This window comes from Sycon ciliatum, chromosome 5 (genome assembly GCF_964019385.1).
Source record: "Sycon ciliatum chromosome 5, ocSycCili1.1, whole genome shotgun sequence".
NCBI lineage: Eukaryota > Metazoa > Porifera > Calcarea > Leucosolenida > Sycettidae > Sycon > Sycon ciliatum.
This window is the reverse complement of record NC_088647.1, coordinates 15,273,599-15,291,091: the sequence shown is the minus strand read 5'-3', so window position 1 is coordinate 15,291,091 and position 17,493 is coordinate 15,273,599. Positions and strand designations below refer to the sequence as shown.

Sequence of the window (17,493 nt, the reverse complement as noted above, 5' to 3'; positions counted from 1 at the left end):
GCATGACTGCATGTTGTCATAGCAACCTTGGAAACCTCAAGCCGGTTACCAACAAGCTAGGAATCAGACCAAGCCGCCGAATGCCCCCAAATTCTGCGTTGGTCAGCGGAATCACCTAAGAGGCTTAGTGTGATATTCAAGCGCTTCAGCTACATGTACATAGTTCAAATGCGTGCCGTTCGTATGTTTGTTTTCCCTTAGTGACACCGATAAGGGTTTGAATCGCATGTAGTCGGCAAAAGCAATGGGGTGGCATGATGCCATAGGTGGGAGCTATAGCACAGCAACTGAGTGGTGCAGATAACTTATCATAAGTATCAGAGGCGTGCGTGCACAGTCAGTGCTAGAACGTGAGTGATTACGTCCGCGAATGGGCGTACCAGCGTGTGCGCAGCGTGTGTACCTGCATGCATGCTTGTGCGGTGTCAGACTGCGGGTGCGCGTACGCGTGCATGCATGTGTGTGTGCATGCGTGGGGGTGTGTGCGTGCGTGTGTATGTGTCTGCGGGTGCGTGTATGTGGGTGTGGCTGTGCGCGCTTGCGCGCCTGCAGACGGTGAACAGTTACTTTCCACAGCGAACATAGTTCTTGTAGCAGGCACTACGCCATCTGCCGAGTTTCATGATCTCGGATTCGGTGAAGCCGCTCATTGCTCCTGTGGTTGCGGCTCCGGCTCTGAGGCCGTGCAGTGAATACTGGATAGGTGGGTACCCTGCGCTGCTCAGGAGCTGACGGATTAGACGTGTGAGTCTTTGTGCAGTTAGGAACTTGCCACAGCTGTCAACGAACAGTGGTCTATTGGGCAGGTTGGGGCGTCTGGAGAGATAGGTATGCATGGCTCTGACCGGGCAAACCGTTGAGTTGGTGGTTGTGAGCCGGACGGAGTGACCCTTGCCGAGTTGGTCGGTCTTGGACTTTTTGATTGTGACCTGTATTCCCTGCGGCGTGATGGAGAGGTCTTCTGTTCGGAGGCCACCGTCTGACATGGTTGTGGCGGTTGTGGAAGTGTACTCACTTGCCCGGAGACACGCAAAGAAGCCCAGGCAAATAGCTGCCCATACCATGGCTCGGTCGGTCGCGTTGAGGTTAGACCGTATCAGGGCATTGCGCATAGCTGCCATGTGGGGCAGGAGGATTGGCTTACTGGCGTTTTTAGTTCGGTTGGCCTGTGCACGTGCCACTCCTTGAACTGCGAGATCCACTCTTCGCGACGAGAGATCTTTGCCGTTTTCTTTGGCGATTGCCCGGATCGCTGACACATACAAGCGGACGGTTGACGCGGCATGTTGACGCGCCAGGTAGGCTACAAACGCCAGCATGATGGTGTCTGTAATCACCTTGGTGCCGACTAGTTGGCAGAATTGGTGCAGTCGTTTCCAGGCTGTCGCGTATGTGGCACGTGTAGACGCTGACAGGCCTAGCCACTGGTAGGCCTGACCCTCCAACATCAGAGGGAGTAGGTGCTCTCGGGCACCGGAGATGGCGTTTCTTCTGCTGTGGGTGCCAGTCGGCGAAATCGGGCCATCTGAAACCGAGACAGAGAGTCAGCAATCGCATTGTCAGTGCCGGGGATGTGGGAGACTATGACGTGAAAGTTGTGTCGGGCAGCAATGGCAAACAAAGTGCGTACAAGCGCCATTAAGTCGGGGCACTTTGTGCGTGAGCGGAGCCAGATGTCGCATACGCTACGGTTGTCGCAGTGGAAGCGGATGCGCTTCAGATGCAGCTGCGGTGCCCATGTGGATGCTGCGGCCACGATGGCAAAGAGCTCCATCCACGCGATGGATCTCTGGGATTGGTGCCTCTGCCACCGGTGTTGGAGCCACCGGCCGGCGAAGAAAGCACCATAGCCGATGGCTCTAGATGCGTCTGTGTAGAGGTCCATATCAGCGGTGGCTGACCACGTGGGTTCTAGGAAGAAGGCGACGCCATTCCAGGCAGGGAGGAAGTCAAGCCACCACTGGATGTCTGCTTTGGCATCTTCTGTGATTCTGATGTAATCATTTGGATTCGGGACCGTTGTGCTGAGATCAATGAGGCGGCGCAGAAACATGCGGCCCGCAGGGACCGCCTTGCAGGCAAAGCTGAGGTGACCTATCAGGGACAACAATTCAGACTTGCGGGCGGTAGGGCGGGTATGTTGCCAAGCCTTGAGGGCAATGAGAAGGTCTTCTAACTTGTCAGATGGGAGGCGGATTTCGAAGCGCTCTGTGTCCAGCATGACACCGAGGAATGTCAGGGTTGTACTAGGGCCTTCCACCTTTTTCGGATTGACCGGGAAGCCTAAGTCGTGGCAGGCTACCAGGGCACGGTCAAGCTGGTGCTGCGCGCCGATAGAGTCCGTCGCTCCACCAAGGTAGTCGTCTAAGTAGTGGATGACTGGGGCTACGTCGAAGTTGTGCGACATGACCCACTGGAGGGCATCTGCGACTTTGTTAAACAGCGACGGTGATGAGCGAAGGCCGAAGGGTAGGCATTTGTCTACGTAATATTGCCCGCACCAGAACAGGCATAATAGTTCCCAGTCCTCTTTCCGTACTGGACAAATGCGAAATGCGTCTTGGAGGTCGACCTTCCACAGATGGCAGCCGCGGCCGAGGGACCGTGCGAGATTTACGCCGTCGTCGACCGAACAGTACTGTACAGAGAATTTGTCGACAGGGATACCATCGTTCACTGAGTGGCCCTGTGGTGCTGACAGATGCATAATCAAGCGCCATTTTTGCACCGACCGTGACTTCTTGGGAACCACACCCAAACCGGAGACCTGTGTAAGTGGGAAGGGGGGCTCTTGGTAGGGACCGGCCATGCGACCTGCGGTAATTTCACGACCGATGGCAGCATCGACAATGTCAGGGTGCTCAATCGCTGATTTGAGATTACGAGAGACTCTGAAGGTACGGGGACCAGCAAACCCAACATCGAACCCATAAGACAAAGAATGTATTACGAATGAGGCAAAAGCCGGATCAGGATGCTTACACAAAGCGTCATGCAGGTAAGAAACGTTAATGGGGGTTACAGGCGTGTGCAAATGGATTGGCTCGTGAGCGAGGGTGCGTGTAGGAGAGATGTGAGCAGCTGGGTAGAGTGTGTGAGTGCTATTGGCCTGGGTGAGTGTAGAGTTACTGGTGAGTGACTGGAGTGACCGAGTCTCCAAGCTGGGCAACTGCGAGCTATTGGTCGCGGCTGGCGGCGGCTGGCTTTCCTGGGCATGACTTGGCAGGGTGGCTGCCAAAGCATGTGCTGCACTGGTGGCCGTAGCGACAGGCTGCGCGTTGGCAGCGGCCTTGGTTGTAGTCGCGGCAGACAGCTGGGGCGTTTGGCTGAGCGGTAGCCCCTGACCGCTGTGCCGGAAAGGGGCGTTTGGCTGCGGGCCCGTCAGACGGTGAAGCTAGGCTACGGGCGCGGGGGCAGCGAACTGCTAAATGACCTTCCCGGTTGCAGTGACGGCAGGGAGGCAGGATGGAGTTTGTAAACCACTCCGACCAGAGTTCCGGATGACGTGACAAGGCTAGATTTGCTGCGTGCAGCTCTTGCACGGAACGACATGTCGAAGCCAGACCACGCACCGAATGTATAGCGTGCGGCCGCTTTCACGATTGTGCTTTGATACTTGAATAATTCCGGACCTCTGCCGGGGTCGTGGTGGAGGGCTACTTGGGCGAAGGCTGAGAACGCCTCCAACCACGATGTCAAGTCTACAACTTTCTTTAGACGGGATGACGACGACATGGCAGATGGCACAAGGGTGATGTGGTCCCCCGTCCCCTGCAGGGTGAACCCACTGTCCGGACCCATGCTCGTATCAAAAGCCAGCTCTCCCAGTACCCTACCAAAATCAACGTACTCACGTTTGATAATCTTGTCCGTGAGATGGTCGCTGAGGGCAGGCAATGGGATGGATGGTGGACGCTCTGGGGCGAGCAAATCGCCGTCCAGGAAGAGACTCTCCTGGTCTGGTCTTAGTGCTGAAGCCAGTGAAGGCTGGACATATTCAGGCTCTGGCACCACAACATCACCCGAGACTGGACCAGCCCGCTGTGCTGCTGTTGCTGCTGCTACTGTTGGCTGTGCATGTGGAGGTACCACCGGTAGACCCATCGATGTTGTCAAGGATGTCATGCAGGACGCCACTGCATCTTGCACGACCCGAGAGATCTCGGCAGATTGCTGCGACGTGAACGCGGGCGCGGGCGACGAGTCAGGCTGGGTCGCGGCCGCGGGGCTTTGAGTGGCCGGGACTGACGCAGGACTAGCCCGCCGACGAGTGGTCTTTTTTGCGACCTGGCTCGTAGAATTAGCTTTGTTTCTTGCCTGGGCCGACAAATGCTCATGCAGACAGCTCACCTGGGCTCTAAAATTGCCTGAGCAAGAAAGCCCCAGTTCTCGCAGTCGAGTTTCAACTCCGTCGACTTTGAGTTGGCGGAGATCGGAAAGTGATGGCACGGAGCTCATGGTGACGGCTCAGGATCTCCTACGACTGCGGAACTTTAGAAATTTCAAATCTCACCAAGAATTTGCCGAGAAATTGCAAAACAGTTGGATGCACGCAGCAGCACAGCTAGCAAGAGAAAGAGCCATGGATGGGTTTGTTCCTGTTTTTGATGGCTGTGGCTATCCGTTGGCCCAACGGTCTCGTGTGAGTAGGGTGTTTGTTTGTGCTGCCAGCTCGCGCCCAGCATTTGTTTGCGCTGGCAGCTCGGGCCCGGTGCGCGAGTGAAACCGAACCGTGACAAAGGCTTTCGCTCTTTTGTGCTATTGACTGGCTTTTCATACGATGCCTATTGATGTCTAGAGACATGCTGTCTAGCCTTCCCCCAGTACGCATTCACGGGGCTTTGTTGAAGTTCGTGCTGTGAACTGCCAAACGGAATTGTTTGAATGGTGCTGGGGCGAGTGCGACATTACAGCGTCCCTACAGCCGGCCTAATCGCGTTTGTCGCCACAACCGATTTTGTGAGCTGCCTTTGGAGTGAAAAACTTGCCAGCGCCTTCTAGGTTCAGCCTGGTCCCATAGCTCAGTGGTTAGAGCATTGCTCATGACAAGCAGGGTCCCAGGTTCGAGTCCTGGTGGGTCTGGCGTTTTTTCTCTTTTCAGGCAGTTCACTTCCCCGACTGATCCTTTGAATAATAATAATAATAATAATAAATAAAAGGAGAAAGGGAAAAGGACATATGGAAACGAGTTAAGAGTAACTCTCCACCACTGTAACTAGATACTATATACAGTCAGAAAGTGCAACAACTAGGCACAAAACTGACAGAGTACTGAGACATTCGACGTCCTGACACCTAGCTTCAACACATCTCCGTAGCGCTAACCGACAGCCTTCCAACTTGGAAGGTTCGAGGTTATGGAAAGACCAAAGAGGGGAAGGCAAGCGCAACGAAAACGAGCACAAGCTACAGTCCCAACGGAACAAAGAATGTCGATTGTCACTGGACCTGATGAGCCGTCACGAACCATACGGCGAAACGTACGTCGTGTGAAAGTGTGTGAAACAACTTGTTTTGTAGTCAACTAGTCCATCACAATGTCATGCATGAGGAGTACTGTAGGAGTTTAGATTTCGGCTTGTACAATTCGTTCTCGCAAAGCTTCCCCCTTCTTAACTTATCTTTGATATTTTTGACCCACCCAAGTTGGGTGGTGTGCTGCTTTGCTGCTTCGAATTGTAGTTAGACCGCTTTGTCAAATCGCCTACTGGTCTCGTCATCGTCCAGTGACAATCGACATTCTTTGTTCCGTTGGGACTGTAGCTTGTGCTCGTTTTCGTTGCGCTTGCCTTCCCCTCTTTGGTCTTTCCATAACCTCGAACCTTCCAAGTTGGAAGGCTGTCGGTTAGCGCTACGGAGATGTGTTGAAGCTAGGTGTCAGGACGTCGAATGTCTCAGTACTCTGTCAGTTTTGTGCCTAGTTGTTGCACTTTCTGACTGTATATAGTATCTAGTTACAGTGGTGGAGAGTTACTCTTAACTCGTTTCCATATGTCCTTTTCCCTTTCTCCTTTTATTATTGGCTCAATACCCGAGTTTCAAATTGCACACCTGATGAGCCGTCACGAACCATACGGCGAAACGTACGTCGTGTGAAACAACTTGTTTTGTAGTTAACTAGTCCATCACAATGTCATGCATGAGGAGTACTGTAGGAGTTTAGATTTCGGCTTGTACAATTCGTTCTCGCAAAGCTTCCCCCTTCTTAACTTATCTTTGATATTTTTGACCCACCCAAGTTGGGTGGTGTGCTGCTTTGCTGCTTCGAATTGTAGTTAGACCGCTTTGTCAAATCGCCTACTGGTCTCGTCATCGTCCAGTGACAATCGACATTCTTTGTTCCGTTGGGACTGTAGCTTGTGCTCGTTTTCGTTGCGCTTGCCTTCCCCTCTTTGGTCTTTCCATAACCTCGAACCTTCCAAGTTGGAAGGCTGTCGGTTAGCGCTACGGAGATGTGTTGAAGCTAGGTGTCAGGACGTCGAATGTCTCAGTACTCTGTCAGTTTTGTGCCTAGTTGTTGCACTTTCTGACTGTATATAGTATCTAGTTACAGTGGTGGAGAGTTACTCTTAACTCGTTTCCATATGTCCTTTTCCCTTTCTCCTTTTATTATTGGCTCAATACCCGAGTTTCAAATAATAAATAATAATGATAATAGTAGAAAGGAAAAGGACATAATTATGGAAACGAGTTAAGAGTAACTCTCCACCACTTTAACTAGATACTATATACAGTCAGAAAGTGCAACAACTAGGCACAAAACTGACAGAGTACTGAGACATTCGACGTCCTGACACCTAGCTTCAACACATCTCCGTAGCGCTAACCGACAGCCTTCCAACTTGGAATGTTCAAGGTTATGGAAAGACCAAAGAGGGGAAGGCAAGCGCAACGAAAACGAGCACAAGCTACAGTCCCAACGGAACAAAGAATGTCGATTGTCGATTGTTATTGTCACTGATTATCGGCTCACTACCCGAGTTTCAAATTGCACACCTGATGAGCCGTCACGAACCATACGGCGAAACGTACGTCGTGTGAAACAACTTGTTTTGTAGTCAACTAGTCCATCACAATGTCATGCATGAGGAGTACTGTAGGAGTTAAGATTTCGGCTGGTACAATTCGTTCTCGCAAAGCTTCCCCCTTCTTAACTTATCTTTGATATTTTTGACCCACCCAAGTTGGGTGGTGTGCTGCTTTGCTGCTTCGAATTGTAGTTAGACCGCTTTGTCAAATCGCCTACTGGTCTCGTCATCGTCCAGTGACAATCGACATTCTTTGTTCCGTTGGGACTGTAGCTTGTGCTCGTTTTCGTTGCGCTTGCCTTCCCCTCTTTGGTCTTTCCATAACCTTGAACCTTCCAAGTTGGAAGTCTGTCGGTTAGCGCTACGGAGATGTGTTGAAGCTAGGTGTCAGAACGTCGAATGTCTCAGTACTCTGTCAGTTTTGTGCCTAGTTGTTGCAATTTCTGACTGTATATAGTATCTAGTTAAAGTGGTGGAGAGTTACTCTTAAGGGGGCACATCAAGCAAAATTTCGCTGAAAAATCGAATTTGTAAATTCATATTGAGTGCTACGTCAGTTGAAAGAGCATGAATAGCTGCAAATTCTCTGAAAATTGTGTCCCGATCTGACCGGCCGTTCAAGAGTTATGGCCGAAAATGTGCCCTTGCAAGGAAAGATTTTTTGTTGCACGCTGTCATTTGTTGGCAGCACTGTATTTGAATGTGAGCAGACCGTGCGCAACTTGTCGTATCATGGAAACACGTGAAAGTGTGCAGAATTTTGCTCCAAGTCCAAAAAATCAGGTTTTTGAGCCACGTATTGGGCTGCACGGCGGCAGGCAAAGCCCGCCGCCGTGCAGCAGGACTTTTGCCAGCACCCTCGTGACGTTGCAGATATGTGGCTTGATTATTGTAGTTGACGCTGATTTAGTGACTTTGGAAAGTTTGAGTCGTGTCAAGAAGTCAGGTAGGATTCAGGACTAGGCAGTAGTGAAACGTGAGTGGTAATCTTTGCCGGTTTCTGAGGGTATCCTGGATTTGGTGTGCAGCGCTGTGGAAATGGCTTGCTGTGGAGGTCCCAGCACTGGATGTTGTATCAAAGGTACGACCTCGTAGCACGTGCTAAACCTAAAAAAATTCAAAAATTGACTTGGGTCTGTGGGAGTGTGTGAGAGAACGCCCACTCGTTCCGTTGTGACAGATTCCAGGGCCTCGTTGAGGGGCCCTACCCCATCACCCATGGCTGCTTCTGGACTTGTTCTAGGTTTGGGTCCCGCGCACGAACAGAATGAGCACGAAAATGTGAAAAAATTGTTAATGCATTTGTTTGGCTCCTGGGTGGCTCGCACACCGTGGCACTATGCCGGAAATTTGAGTTTTTCCGGCCTGGAAAGCCTGTCAGTGAGGCGCAAGAACTTGTAAATCATGTCCTGAGGGCCAGCATAGTGGCAGGAGTGTGTGGTCAAAATTTCACTCAAATCCACTGAGAAACACCAAAGTTACGGTCAATTGAATGCCATATGAAATTTTTGGGTGATGTGCCCCCTTAACTCGTTTCCATAATTATGTCTTTTTCCTTTCTACTTTTATTATCGGCTCAATACCCGAGTTTCAAATAATAATAATAATAATACGAAGTAGTGGTTGCGACTTCGGCGATGACTTGTAAGAAAGGGTTTGCTCCCCACACCGGAGCTCGCGCTATTCCGCCGACTTTACTTGACACTTGACTGACTCACGAAGTCGCAACCACTACTTCGTACTGTTGTGTCCAGCGCGGGCTTGCTACTAATTGGTTTGGAGGTGACAGCGTTGCGAATGACCGAGGGTCCTCGACGTCTGTCTCGCCGTCCAGGAGCGACACTGACTCACGCTGCTATCTGGTGTTCACGAGGTGTTTGTCGCGCTGGAAACGGAGCGTCTCTGTAAGTTTGTATCCCTGGTGATGTTTGTGCCTGGAGAGCACTATATAAGTGGTGCTCTTCAGGCACAATCTTCCTCAGCCTACTCAAGCTCAACTGATGAGGGGTGAATTCCCCGAAACACTGTGTATTGAGCAGGGAGTGGTGCTTTCTTGCAGGTTTGCCGAGTCGAAGGTTCGATGGACTTCTCGTGTGCTCTGGATGGCAGTCGTGAGTCAGTCAAGTGTCAAGTAAAGTCGGCGGAATAGCGCGAGCTCCGGTGTGGGGAGCAAACCCTTTCTTACAAATAATAATAATAATAATAAGTGCCAAGTGTGCCGTGCTGCACGTCAGGAGAGGAAAACCAGATGAAGGATGCTCTATCCAGGTTGGCGATGAGACCATTGCAGAGTCGCTACGACTCAATGAAACATACAAGTACCTTGGAGTAGTGCAAGCAGCCATGATACCTCACCCGAAGCTCAAGACGCAACTCACTGCAGAATACAAAAAGAGATTGTATCTGCTTCTTAACAGTGGATTGAATGCGCGAAACATGATCAAGGCCATCAATACGTATGCTCTGCCGGTTATGACATATAGTTATGGAATCGTAAATTGGACCGAGGCTGAAATCAAGACCACAGATCGAGTGACAAGATCAGCCTTGACTGCGTCTGGATTTCACCACCCCAAAGCCTCAGTCAACAGGCTCTACATGAAGAGGGGAGATGGAGGCCGGGGCTTGGTCTCTTGTGAGGATATGCACGGCCGGAGCATGTGTGGCCTGGCCCGCTACATGAGTACCAGCCCAATAGACAGAATAAGCCTGCTTTATCAGTATCATCAACAAAAGCCTACAACAAAAAGCCACTCAATAACTGCAAAGGCCGCTAAGTTCCTGTCGAGTTTGGATCTGCCAGCAGCTGGACCAGCTTTACCCAATAAGCATACCATTAAACAAGCGTGCGCTGAGCGAAAATCCAAAACACTTTCCACTATGCCGCTGCATGGGAGATATTGGAGCCGATTGGAGGAGAATCGCCTAGATAAGGAGCTTACCTTCATGTGGTTGAAATCAAGGACACTGAAACCTTCAACTGAAGGCATGATTATGGCAGCACAAGACCAATCCCTCAAAACGAAAATTTACCAATACGCCATCATGAAGTCAATTCCTCGAACTGATGCCAATTGCAGGCTTTGCAAGGGCAGCTTAGAAACAATTGACCACATTGTCAGTGCCTGCCCAGTTCTTGCTCGGACCAGTTACATTGAACGACATAACCGGATAGTAAAGTATGTGCACTTCGAAATGTGTAAAGCACGAGATCTACCTACTGGTGCTTCACGATTCGACCACCAGCTCAAGGCATTGGTCAAGAGTAATCAGTATCGCCTCTATTGGGAGTATTCGGTCCCAACTGACCTGAAACTATCAGCAAACAGGCCCGATCTGCTCCTTGTTGATGACAAGGAGCGCATCGCCTACATTATAGACATCAGCGTTCCTGGTGAGAACAACATCAATAAGAAAATGGCTGAAAAGCGCTCGAAATATTATGATTTGAAGCGGGAGATTTCGAGGATTTGGTCCCTCAACCAGGTTGACGTGGTCCCTGTGGTTGTCGGTGCCCTGGGAGGCTTGGTGGGGGAGACTCCTCAATGCCTTCGGACTGTGCAGGGAGGAGACCTGGCTATTGTGCAACAGGAGGCTATTCAAGGTTCGATTAAAATACTGAGAACTATCCTTAACATGTAGATGCACCTCTGCTGCGTTTGCATGTTCAATAGCTAAGAGACTTGAATAACGACTGATAAAGACTGATATTTCCTTTGTTACTACTCCCTTCATTGGTTGATGTATTTTGCCTGTCGCTGCAAATTCTTTATTATTGTTTTGATGTTGGAGTTCGGATTGAGTTTCTTTCCTTTCTTCCTCTTCCTTCAACTAGTTCTTGTCCCTTTGGTTTTTAGGTTTTATTTATTTATTTATTTTTGTTTTTGTTTTTTCACTTTCTTTTTGCTGTCCCACCCATGGAAATATTTCCCGGTGGGTCTGGCTTATCGCCTTCGAAAGAAGTGAATAAAGGAGAAATAATAATGAAAAACAATCCAGAAAGATACTAATAAAGAGAAATGGAGTGAGAAGAAACAACACCTATGAAAATGATAATCCTAGCACTAAGGTAATAACAGAAAACTGCGAAAGCACTTAACGAACTTGTAAAGACTACTAGTATACTGTGACACAAGATATGACACCATGGCCAACCAGGGCCAAACAGACAGAACAAGCTGCTACTAGAACAATTTCAAACGAATAATGCTGTCCTTCTGGACACACAGATTAGGCTTATGAATACGTTGACAAACAGCTTCTAACACACTCAACTGCAACTTATAACCATGACGAGCACGGCACAAAACAGAAAAAGAAGAATCGTCATGGTTATAAGTTGCAGTTGAGTGTGTTAGAAGCTGTTTGTCAACGTATTCATAAGCCTAATCTGTGTGTCCAGAAGGACAGCATTATTCGTTTGAAATTGTTCTAGTAGCAGCTTGTTCTGTCTGTTTGGCCCTGGTTGGCCATGGTGTCATATCTTGTGTCACAGTATACTATTAGTCTTTACAAGTTCGTTAAGTGCTTTCGCAGTTTTTTCCTGTATTACCTTAGTGCTAGGATTATCATTTTCATAGGTGTTGTTTCTTCTCACTCCATTTCTCTTTATTAGTATCTTTCTGGATTGTTTTTCATTAGTACAACGTAGCTTCCTGAGGAGTGTTGTGCGAAAACTAGTTCGAAGTACGATTTCTTGTTCGTCAAGGGAAAAACAAAGGTTAAAAATCCAAAGAAGTGTGACACATGCCGCGTAATCTTTGTATTTTTAACCTTTGTTTTTCCCTTGATCACTTTAGTTCCGTATTTCAACTGATGATCGGAGCTTGTAAATCGATTCTGGAAACACACAATCTAAAAACCTTGAACAAATTGTCATGTTGTGTGGTGATGTCTGCGGCATTCATACTTTTCATAGCTATTATTAAAATTTTAGGGTAATAAATTAATAATACTATCTTTCTGGACACACACATTCGGCTCATGAATACGCTGACAAATAGCTTCGAAAACGTTTAATTGCACCAGACAACCATGAGCACGGCACAAAACAGAAAAAACATGAATCAGAATAAGTATGACAACAGTCAGTACTAGAGACCAACTGATCGTACACTGAAGATTTTCTATAACGAAACGTACGCACACGATCTCGACTCCCGCACACACCCTCACTCTCATCCTCACTCAGCTCACCTCCTCCTTCAGTACTCGAATCACAACTTCCTCCGTCATCCGCATCGTTTTCACTCTCTTCCTTTTCCTGCGTCTCACCATCACCGTGAACGCAAGCCATCGATGCCGCTGCCTTATTATCAGTCGTTTCCCTCTCCGATTGTTTCCATTGTATGTTTACTGTAAATTCGTAGGTCCTGTTGTAGTCTGCTGTAGATCGGCATGGTCTGTCATTTGCTGCCTTGCTTTAATGCGCTTCCCGAATCCCTTCGCACTAATCATAACCCCAATTCATTTCGCCAGGAACTTTTAAAACACATTCATTCATCTTAGGCCGCGGTCACACATGAAAAGCTTGCACCGCTTTTGCGGAGGCGGAAAGCGGAACTACCGCAGCCGCTTTGGCGGACCACACGATGCAGCGGTCACACATACATGTAGACTACTGTGCTCCTCAACGCTCCTTTTAGCGGAGAGAATGCAAATTCAGCACATCCTATGAAATTTTAGATGTTCTTGTCCGAGTTGAAGCGACCTTCGCTTGTACAAGTAGAGCTATCGTGGATCGCTGACAGGCTGCTGAATGTCTCGTGTCAAGTACACTCGTGGATTTGGGGCACATTCACTGCGGCCCAGCACGGGTGTATTTGAATATTAGTTTAGTTTACATCAACATCAAATTCAAATAGTTTTATAGCAGGGTGTCGTTGCCTCCTCCATGATCCATCATCGACCCAGCGACTGCGTGGATGCCTGCAGCTGCAGTGAGGGTGTGGCAGAGTACTCTACTACTCCCTGGTTGCAGTCCTAATGTTGCATACTCTGGTGGACGTATTGCTTGGAGAGAGAAGGAGAGAGTTGGAGATCGTCCGCGATCGGGGCCAATGACTCGTTGGGAGACGGATTCGGAGTTATTCCCTCACCAACTATCCACTCATAACGATGCAGTATTGCTCGCGAGATCTCCAGAACGTACAGGTCATTGGCAAAGAAGAACAATAATTATGAAAACTGAGTACCAAACGGCAACCAAACAACACCAGAACTGAGTGCAGAAGTAGCACACCAAACTCCAAAGCCATCACCATGCAGGTTCCGCCAAAGCGGAGGGTCCGCTCGCATTTTTTTGGCATAGCGAAATCCAAACTTTCAGCCAAAGCGGAACCGCCAAAAAAAGTGCATGTGTGACCGGGGCCTTAGGCACCCTGTAAGAAGACCTTAGGGTCTGTTGGGAATGCCCAAGTAAAATAATTTAAAAAAACACAAAAATACCTGCTGCTACTCTTTTGATGCCTTTGAGGGCAGTTCCTTCCAATGTGTCCAGACTCATTGCATTGGAAACAAAGAACAGACTTCTTGGTTGATTGATCTGATACTGCTGCTGTTACATTACGGCCGCCATGGGCCGGCATTTCACGATGACCACGTGACTCCTGCTCAAATGCTCTCAATGCCCGAACTCTATCTGCTAGTTTAGAACGCTTGAATTCTTCTCCAGCCATGCTCCAGCGAACCTACCTCATAATATCACTTGGGAGGCCACTAAGGGGCCGTCCGTAAATATCGATGTTTTTTTAGAGACGATATTGGTGCTTCTCTCCCTTGACCCCCTCCCCCCAGAAGACGCACATGTACATCTAGATCATGGAATCAATATTTTTGGATGCTCATTTTTTTCCTTTTTTTGTCAATAATATGAACCCAAGATGGCAAGTTTGCAGAAAAAAGCGTTCAAAGTGCAACTCATCGTGTACTGGTGTAGCCAAAGCGGCTACGCTCGGGCTTGAATTTTTTCAAATCCTTGTTCAGACCGTGAAGACTGGAAACTCTTGTGGAGTTCGTCCGTGTTTGTTCGCACTGCCTCTACGTCTTGAAAAAGGTCTCCTGCAGGCATCGTTCGGCCGATTTCCACAATCAATAGCTCATTATTTTGCTCTTGAAATTCGCCATGGGCGTACAGCTTCCAATTCTTGATTTTGTTCTTGTGTCGCGAGTTTTAGCTCCGCGAACGGAAGCTGGTTTCACATTTCTTGTATAGCCATTTAGACGTCCGCGTGCAGGGATCGGCGAAACTTCAGATATTTACATCGATATTTTTCTGATGCTCGAAAAGACGCACATGGCTCAAACCCCCTCCCCCCCCCCCAGACGCACCAATATCGTCTCTAAAAAAACATCGATATTTACGGACGGCCCCTAATAAACTGCGAACAGAGCATCTGGTTGTTGTCATTATCTTCATTTCCGGCTTGAACAAAGAGGTTCTTTAGGTCTGCTCCATAAGCATCAACAGTCTCATCAGGTCTTAGTCTACGTGAAGGGAATAGCTAGTAGGCTTGAGGGCCTGACAAGATACTTTCTGCTTGCCCTAGACTTTGACACTATTGTTGCGAAATTTTGGGCGAGTATGATTTACGCATGTTGTTGTATTTGGTTCTTGCCTCATAGAGTCCAGTGTCTGATGTCATATATGGTCTAAGTGTACGTGCGAGTATGGTGTGATGTGTGACGTTTATGGTATGTGGTGCATGCAAGAGTACGAGTTGTCAGAGTGTGAGAATCTACTTCCGTCTGGATGAGAGTAACTGTCAAGTGAATGTTGCGCGTGCGCAGTGCTAGCTTGGTCTGGGAATGAGAGTGATGTGTGATTTGTCCTTGGTCTGGTTGTCTTGGTCTTGGTCATGTATGTGTTCTGTACGTATTGGTCCCTGATTGATTGAAGAGAGAGTGAGGACTAATCTTAGGCTTATCTGTGTCACAAGGACATTTCGGTGATGCGAGAACATGGGCATATAAGCGGGCATGGGCTTATACGCCGACAGCTAAATTGTGCTATTGAAAAATACCAAGGAAGTGAGAAGTACATTGCTGAAAACCACTGTGCAAACTGAAACAACCGATGATTGTGTTGAAATGTACGAAAAAAAGAACAAAAAACCTACATGCACTATGTACATGGCATGACCTAGGCCCATGGGCTTATACGATGAAGCTTTGTGGTGTTCCAACAAACCCTGGACTTATGCGCGAGCATGGTCTTGTACGCGGGTGGGCGTATCCGCGGGATTCTACGGTATTGGAGACCCAAAATACGGTAGTTCCACCAGCCCAGTAACAACTGTAATCATACTAAGATCACAGGACATGCCGGTGTGGTTATTTTTATGACAGGCATGCTCCACGAGTTTGAGGTTGTCCTTTGTAAATATTAGACTGAAGAAATAGTCGACGTTGATGTCAAGGAGATTATTCCCTTGCTGTCTTGCTTCCTCCACATCCTTTGCAGCTTGGGCGAGCCCCGCTTTGATTGACTTTTGCTCAATACTGTAAAAAACATAACATAATGTACACAAACAGCGGTGGTGAAAGGCGGTGTAGCTGTAACTAAGTTACTTCAAGTTTCACGCATTTAAGCCTGGTCGTAAAATCCCTGAAAAATCGAATTTGTACATTCATATCGAGTGCTACATCAGTTGAAAGAGCATGAACAGCTGCAAAATCTCTGAAAATTTTGTCTCGATCTGACCAGCTGTTAAAGAGTTATGGCCAAAAATGTGCCCTTGCAAGGAAAGATTTTTTGTTGCACGCTGTCATTTGTTGGCAGCACTGTATTTGAATGTGAGCAGACCGTGCGCAACTTGTCGTATCATGGAAAGACGCGAACGTATGCAGGATTTTGCTCCAGGCCTGGAAAACCTTTCAGTGAGGCGCAAGAACTTTTAAATCATGTCCTGATGGCCAGCATAGTGGCAGGAGTGTGTGGTGAAAATTTCACTCAAATCCATTGAGAGACACCAAAGTTACGGTCAATTGAATGCCATATGAAAGTTACGACCAGGCTGCTACCTTAAGGGGGCGGCCTGGTCGTAAAATCCCTGAAAAATCGAATTTGTAAATTCATATCGAGTGCTACATCAGTTAAAAGAACATGAATAGCTGCAACATCTCTGAAACTTTTGTCTTGATCTGACCAGCCGTTCAAAACTTATGGCCAAAAATGTGCCCTTGCAAGGAAAGGTTTTTTGTTGCACGCTGTCATTTCTTGGCAGCACTGTATTTGAATGTGAGCAGACCGTGCACAACTTGTCGTATGATGGAAACACGCGAAAGTGTGCAGAATTTTGCTCCAAGTCCACGGTGGCGGGCGAAGCCCGCCGCTGTGCAGCAAGACTTTTGCCAGCACCCTCGTGACGTTGCAGATATGTGGCTTGATTATTGTAGTTGACGTGATTTAGTGACTTTGGCAAGTTTGAGTCGTGTCAAGAAGACGTTACCAGTGGTTGTTGTTTTCTTTGTTTGAATTCGCAAAACCAAACAACCAGAACTGTCCAGTGACAAGGGAGCGAATGATGAGCGTTAGAGCACTATGCAACAAAAGATCTCGGGGTAAAATGAGGCAAAATAGAAGGAGGCGAGAATAGAAACAAAGGAACGGCAGATGTCTAAGCAAGAATGCAATTAACACCAGGGGCGTGCTTGTGCATCAAAAACAGAAGGAGGGAGAGAGAGACAGCAAGAGATACAGCGCTGTAATGCAGCGTTCCTCCTTTATTCCCAATCGAACATGGTTGAAGAAGCGGTCACGTGCTCCTGCGTACACCAGTCACCTGGTCACCGTGCCTGCAGGGTACAACTTACTAGCCTGTTTGACCTTTTTTGGGTGCAGGCCTGTCACTCGAGTTGAACCGGAGTTGAATCTTGGTGTGAAAGTTGCCGCCTGCTGGCGTGGTGACCAGGTGATTTGGGCACCCAGGAGCACGTGACCGCTTGTTCAACCATGTTCGATTGGGAATAAAGGAGGAACGCTGCATCGCAGCCGTTTCGGACCAAAACCAGTCGACTCAGCGTCCAAAAGACTACAACATATGGGCCAATCGCGGTCATCCGTGCTTTTATAAGATCGAAATGGCGCATTTAGTGACATTTTGCATACAATCCCCATCTAGTAGGGCGCAGTCACCCAGTTTCGGTGGAAGTGCGCGAGTTCGATTGGGATTCAAGTAGGAAGGGAGTGTCTCAGCTTCCTCGGACCACGACCATTCGACTCAGCACCCCGAAGACTGGTGAAATTCTAATGTTTGCCTTAACTTCCCCGCAAATCTTCCATGATCTCGCACAATCCTATTTGCTATGTTCGCAGAGAACTGGTACTCTTCGCATTCCGAAGATGTTTGCACCCATAGCTAGCTGGGGTGCCTGACACAGCTGATGTGCTGCGGGCCAGCTAGCTGCTAGTGCTAGCTCGTTTCGCGAAAAGAATCTTCACAAATCCGTAATCTTGTATGCAATA

At 48.4% G+C, this 17,493-nt stretch overlaps 3 protein-coding genes across 4 annotated transcripts in view; all 3 read right to left on the bottom strand.

Annotated features, from left to right (window-relative positions):
- Nucleotides 1-563: 563 nt before the first annotated feature.
- LOC135816817 (integrase/recombinase xerD homolog) lies at nt 564-1,448 on the bottom strand. The gene has a single exon (XM_065329917.1). It carries the CDS (start codon nt 1,446-1,448, stop codon nt 564-566), a length of 885 nt encoding a protein of 294 aa, XP_065185989.1.
- Nucleotides 1,448-2,407, bottom strand: LOC135816816 (uncharacterized). The gene has a single exon (XM_065329916.1). It carries the CDS (start codon nt 2,405-2,407, stop codon nt 1,448-1,450), a length of 960 nt encoding a protein of 319 aa, XP_065185988.1.
- A 12,589-nt stretch (nt 2,408-14,996) lies between these two features.
- The window catches only part of LOC135817786 (DNA fragmentation factor subunit beta-like), a 40,326-nt gene continuing 37,829 nt past the window's right edge, over nt 14,997-17,493 (bottom strand). For both annotated transcript variants that reach the window (XM_065331026.1, XM_065331027.1), the window contains exon 6: nt 14,997-15,527. In XM_065331026.1, the coding sequence (XP_065187098.1) occupies nt 15,272-15,527 (256 nt within the window). In that variant the 3' untranslated portion in view covers nt 14,997-15,271. The remainder of the gene's footprint in view (nt 15,528-17,493) is intronic.